General features: G+C 48.7%; 1 protein-coding gene across 3 annotated transcripts in view; it reads left to right on the top strand.

The window, feature by feature from the left end:
- LOC102372550 (optineurin-like) overlaps window positions 1-6,051 on the top strand; it is a 28,295-nt gene that overhangs the window by 421 nt on the left and 21,823 nt on the right. Inside the window, exons 1-2 of one of the 3 annotated variants that reach the window (XM_014519248.1) lie at window positions 818-835; window positions 3,138-3,302. In XM_014519248.1, the coding sequence (XP_014374734.1) occupies window positions 3,149-3,302 (154 nt within the window). In that variant the 5' untranslated portion in view covers window positions 818-835; window positions 3,138-3,148. Of the gene's footprint in view, window positions 1-817; window positions 836-1,056; window positions 1,121-3,137; window positions 3,303-6,051 lie in introns of those variants that run through there. The other 2 variants (XM_014519246.2, XM_014519247.2) reach the window with 2 other exon arrangements.

The raw sequence follows: 6,051 nt of genomic DNA, 5'->3' as shown, positions 1-6,051 counted from the left end.
CTGCCTGCGGCCTCCGCCCTGGCAAATCCACCCACCCATTTATCTACCTGCCGGAGGCGACAGGGGGTGCACGTGCTCCCCGACGGGACGCCACCCTCCGCGGCTTCTGCTGGTGTCCCCCCAGATTCAGGAGGCACCAGTCACTCCTGCTACCTACCCACCCACCAACCTGCCTGCCTATCTACCCACCAACCAGCCTACTTACCTACCTACCTACCCACCTGCCTGCCTATCTACCCACCAGCCTGCATACCTACCTATCTACCTACCTACTAGCCTGCCTACCTATCTACCCACCAGCCTATCTACCCACCAGCCTGCTTACCTACCTGCCTACCTATCTACCCACCAGCCTGCTTACGTACCTGCCCACCTACCCACCCACCCGCCTACCTGCCTACCTATCTACCCACCAGCCTGCTTACCTACCTGCCTACCTATCTACCCACCAGCCTGCTTACGTACCTACCCACCCACCCGCCTACCTGCCTACCTATCTACCCACCAACCTGCTTGCCTATCTACCCACCTACCTATGTATCCACCCACCTATCTACATACCTACCCACCCACCAACCTACTTATCTACCTATTTATCCACCCATGCACCTATCTACCCACCGACCCACCTGTCTGTCTAGCTCCCTACCTATTTATCTACCCACCCACCTATCTACCTACCTGCCTATCTACCTGCTCACCTATTTTAATGAAACCAAAAAGGAGTTCCCCGGGGCCCCCTTAGGACGGTGGTTTTCACGCTGCGGTCCTCAGACCTCTGGGGGCTGCAGACAGCCCTTTCTCGCCCACCTCGCAGACAGTGGTCAGTCCAAGAGTAAGGGGATCCCTGTACTTACAGTCCAAAGGGGCCCGCATCTCTAAGTGAAATATTTTTAGGGTAGAGCACATTAAAGAGGCTGAAAACCGCTGCCGTAGGGGAATCCAGTCCTGCCCCTGACTGCCTTTGTGCTGTTATGTGGCGGCCCCTCTGCCCCTGCCTGGGGAGGAGGCAGCGGGGAGATTCCTGCCAGAGCCTGTTCATCTGAGCCTCCCCGTTCCCCAGCACTGAGAATGCCCTTTGCAGCCTGCTTCAGTCCTAGGAGGCCTCAGTGCAAGAAACGTAAGGCCTGACTTACCTCCAGGATGTTCCTCAACTCCCGTAACACCACAGAAATGCAGTAGAAACAGGCCCTGTGACATGAACTGGCCATGACTCTGCAAAGTTGAACCATTTTTTCCCAGGGGTTTCCTGCTGGGAGCATATAACTGCCTCGGCTGCTATGGGCACGGCTGCCTGAACAGTTCCCTCTGAACTTGTTGCTGTTTACTTATCTAGTTGTTGTTCTACATTAAATGGATTTAGGGGCCATAGTTTTGCAGAGCTGAAGGACAAGGGGGTTAAAATCCAGAGTAGAGAAAGCAATTAAAGATAAGCAACAAAGGGAAGGATTAGGGGAAGGATGAAAGCAAAGAGAAAAATACTTATCTTGCAGTGAGCAAATCTAAAACTTGCTTTGGGGATTGGGATGGCATGGGGCATCATTGCAAGACTGGTTCATTTTGCAGAGACTATGAAGCCAGCTCTGAAATCTCTCTTGGCTTCCAATTAACAGCAGTTCTTAAAGAAGGGAGGCAGGATAATGCTGTGAATTAGGCCCAGGCCTTGGGCTTGGTAGGCTTGGCTTCCATCCTTGGCCCTGCCAACTGTTTCTTGAATGACTGGGCACGTTGCCACCCTTCTGTGCATTTCAGATGTGGCTACTGCTCTCTCTCATCAAGCGCTTTGACTTCTATGAATAAAAAGCAGAGTGAAATTTAAAAATAAAGTAGCAGTATTTTCCCTTCCTGGAAGCAGGCTTGCAGCCCTGGGTAGCTTGTTTGCTGGCTTTAATAATTAACTCATTGCTCATTATTGCAGTTCTGACAGACAGTCTGCCCTTGGCACTCGGCTGCGGCCACAGCTACTGGAGCACTTGGGAGTTCTGCTCATGGAAGAAAAAGAAATGTGCTGTAGTAAAACACAGCCAGATGTTGAGAGCGAAGGAGGGTGCCTGCTTTAGGAAGGGAACAGGAGGGAAGGAAATACAGGGCCGACTGCAACTGATCTATGAACTCCTTTGGAACGGTTGGGGAAGGGGAAGAGGAAATTTTTGGTTGGTTTGGTTTAGATCAAGTAGGCAAGGATAATACATGAGCATGAGGTAGAAGAGAGGGCTTCCACATCATGGAGCCCACCGTAGGTGATACCTGAATTTGAAAGTTCTGGTCTAAGTGCTGGTGTGGCCTCCGTGTGGCAAAGTTAATGAGCCAGAGCTGAGTTTTGTGCTAGAAACTAAATTGGTAAAGTCTGCATGCAACGTTTTGGAGCGCTGAGACGCTTGTATGTCACAGCAGGCCAGAGGTATCCAGTTAGGGGTGGGCAATTATTTGGGCCCACAGGCCACATAGGGAGTTTTGGTGAGCTGTCATAGGCCAGGTCAGCACCCTGCCCCAACTCCCTGCACACCCCTACTCACGATCCACTCCCTGCACACCCCTACTCACTGAATCCGTGACCGTTGCAAGGCTGCGTGGGCAGCAGATTGCAATTCTGCCCCAGGCCTCAGTCCCAAGATCCTGGGGTCTCCTCGGCTCTACCCACCCATCTTGATTCTGGATGCTGCTCCCCGCTGGTCTGCAGCCCCATCCCAGCCACCAAGCCAAGCACCCTGCCTGTGCTGATCCCAACCTGGGCAGATGGGGTGTGGGGCAGTTGAGCTGGGTGCCTGGGCAGTGGGACCAGGTCTGGCAGCTGCAGCAGCCAGAAAGAGCCGCCACTGCTGTGGCAGAAAGCTAGTCTGGCTGCTGCACTGCCCAGCTCTGCTGCGCGTGGGAGGGGGCGGGGGGACGGACGACTGGCCACATGTGCCATGGCCCATACTGCCCCCGCACCTGGCCTGGGCAAGACAGAGGGACTTGCCATGGGCCGGACAAAATCCCTTGGTGGGCTGGATCCAGCCTGTGGGCCATATTTTGCCCACTCCGGTATAAATTGATCTGTGGCTTGATGTTAGTGTGAGAAGTACGTCATTGGGTTTTTTTGGTGCACAGCCTTGCAGCAGGAGACTGACTCTCTCTGTCTGTTAATCTTATAATAGTTGCTGCCGTGATGTCCAGCTGCCCTGCTGAAAATGGGAAGTGCCCCAACAGTGAAATGGAAAATGGCACCCATGACATGGCCCCCTCTACGTTCAGCATGTACACCCCAGAGGAGATGGTGCAGCAGATGAAGGAGCTGATTACAGAGAATAACGAGTTAAAAGGTAAATGAAATGGAGCAGTCTGATTCTGCCTTGCATGAGTACCTTGTGTTGTGACTCACACCTTTGTTAAAATAAAAAAAAGTCTATAGGATAGAGATTCTCCACTCCATTGCTCTTTTGTGGTAATATTTTACACCCACTCAGTACTTCTTATGCATTAGTAATTACATGAGTTTCAAGAAGTGATACTTTTTAAAGTTTTTTAGCTCAGTGCTACACATAAGAAATGCATTAGGAGAGACTCTTGCTATAGCCCAGAGAGAGCAACATGTAATTCATCACATGGGTTAGAAAATGTCAACTTCATATTTGGGTGTACACACTCAAACATCATTTTTTCAGCATCTTGCAAGCTGCTCGTTCTGGAAGACCCTCCTCACTGAGGTTTATCCTCTACTTGTTAATTCATTGAAATTAGAAAACAGGAATGGATGAAATATTGAGAGTCATCTTCCTGCCCCACACCAGGATCAAGGACCCCCAAGTCATTCCTGACCAATATTTGTCTAATCTGTTCTTTAAAACCACCCATGAGGGAGATTCCACAAACTTAAAATTTTTAATAACTTAACCTATAAACCAGTGTCTTCTGGTTTCAAGGCCCTCATAGCTCTGAAAGGTCTAAGAGGTGTCAGGGATGTCCTGAGTCATTAAGGTTCAAAACTAAATAGGGTTAGGCATTGCAATCTGTGACTCCAGCTAGTAGGTCTCCCCTGAATTGGAACTGGTAGCTCAGAGGCAGTCCCCTAGGCTCCTGTATAGCAGGGGGAGAGTTAGATACCTCAAAACAAGCTCCACAAAAAACAGCACACTGAGCAGGGAGCTGACTAAGCTGGCCAATAACAAAATGCTGAGGTGAAGGATGCTTCTTAATGCAGCCAGGACCCTCCTACTACTTGGGAATTCACAGCCTGTACGCTCTGCTGAAGCTAGGTGTTTTTTTCCAAAATGGAGTAGAAGGCAACTCCTTTCTACTAGAAGTACAGACGGAGGAGGAAAAGTTGGTGCCCCTTCTGCACCTTAAACACTAGTTTGACAGAACACTAATTCAAGAAGTAGCCTTGGGTTCAGTTCTGCACCCTGCTTGAGAGGATTCAAATCCCAAAAGAGTGCCTGTACCACAAACCTACGGGCTCTTCTGGGTTGGGGATGTTGTCCAGCCTCCCTTTTGAAGGTGTTCCATTGTGCCTGGAAAGATTCACTAGGTCAGAAAGTAGGGAAGAAAAGGGTAGAGTAAGCACAACTCCCCCAAATGGTTAAGCCCAGGTAGAGGAGCTTTCCCAGGTAGAGGAGGGTCCTGAATCCAGCTCTTGCACAGCCTGGGTGAATGCTCTACACATTGAGCCATCATTCAAAAAAAAAAAAAAGACAGTGGTACCATCTCCTCTGTTCTGAAAGAAATCCATGTTCATCACTGCATTTTGCGTGGTGCCCAATCTAGTAGGCATGTTCACGGAGGGCATTTATACACATGCTCTGGGAGTTGCAGGGAGTGAGGGGGGGAATGCTTTAATTAGAATGGCTCTGAGAGCAACTCTGATTAAAGCGCCCAGAGCATCTTGTGTATCAGTGTCCCTGTGCTGAAAAATGGCAGCGGGGGTTTAACTAAAGTTTTTTGAGCAAGCTTTAGTTAAAGTGCCCCCACCGCCGTTTTTCAGCTTAGGGATGTTAATACAAGAGATGCTGGAGTACGGTAATTGCCACGCTCCAGGAGACTTGACTAATCGAGTAATTACAGTGCATTGGAGCAGCCTTGCTGCATGTGTATAGGTGCCTGGATTGCCTTCATATGAGAGGAACAAACATGTTCCAGAAAATGTGGATTCCCCACGGAGCTGGGTGCTCCAAGCTGTGTTATCCAGTCTGCAGGGCCCCCGATGGGTCTCAAAATTTGACCAGTGGGATAAGGGGGACATTGGGGTGGAATGTGACTGTGTTAATTACCACTCCCCAGCTGCCAAATTTCTGGACCGAAGGAGAGTCCTGTAGGCCAAATGACAGCATAGCCCCATGTACTAGATCAGGCAGTTCAGGGTCCATTCTGGGCTTGTGGGACTGAACCCTACATGCTGACCCTATATGGGAATCGTCCTATAGGGCCAAAAGGTTGAGCAGCACTGCCGTGTGAGATGAACACTGAGCTGTTCAGCCCTGCCAGTACATTGGAGGTGTTTCTGAACACACATTGAAGTAAAACTTTCAAGTATTTCAACATCAAGAAGGGCCTGTCTTTGAGTCTGTCAGAAGTTTCCATGCAACTAAAAATATTTGTCTTCATGTGTTGACATGGAATTTAAGGCTAAAGACAATATGTTGAGTCCTGGCAACACTATCTTTAGTATAAAGGATACTTTTTTTCTTGATTTATGATTTTTGTAAGGGTAAAAGCAGTTCGAGGTCTTTATCTGTAGTTATTAACTTTTTAAAAGAGAGAGCTGTTTTTCCTAACATTGACCCTGAGACCGTGGGATGGACTTAAATATAAACTGACCATAGATATGAAAGTAAAACAGGGCTTGCTGTTGTCTGTCAACAGAAAACTGACTAGATACAAGAGAATGGGGAAACTAACTGTCCACACTGTTTTTAAAAGCACAAAATTAACTAGGGAAAAAGTAGCAGTAATCTTAAGTAAATTTGGGATGTTTTGAGACAGAAAAGTGACTTTCAGGTTGGCAGTCTCACTCCAGTTCAGAAATCTTTGGAGTTTAGATGTACAATCCCTGACTGTGTCTAATATAACAGGTAT

Source organism: Alligator sinensis, unplaced genomic scaffold (genome assembly GCF_000455745.1).
Source record: "Alligator sinensis unplaced genomic scaffold, ASM45574v1 scaffold1216_1, whole genome shotgun sequence".
NCBI lineage: Eukaryota > Metazoa > Chordata > Crocodylia > Alligatoridae > Alligator > Alligator sinensis.
This window is presented reverse-complemented; position numbering and strand designations above follow the sequence as displayed.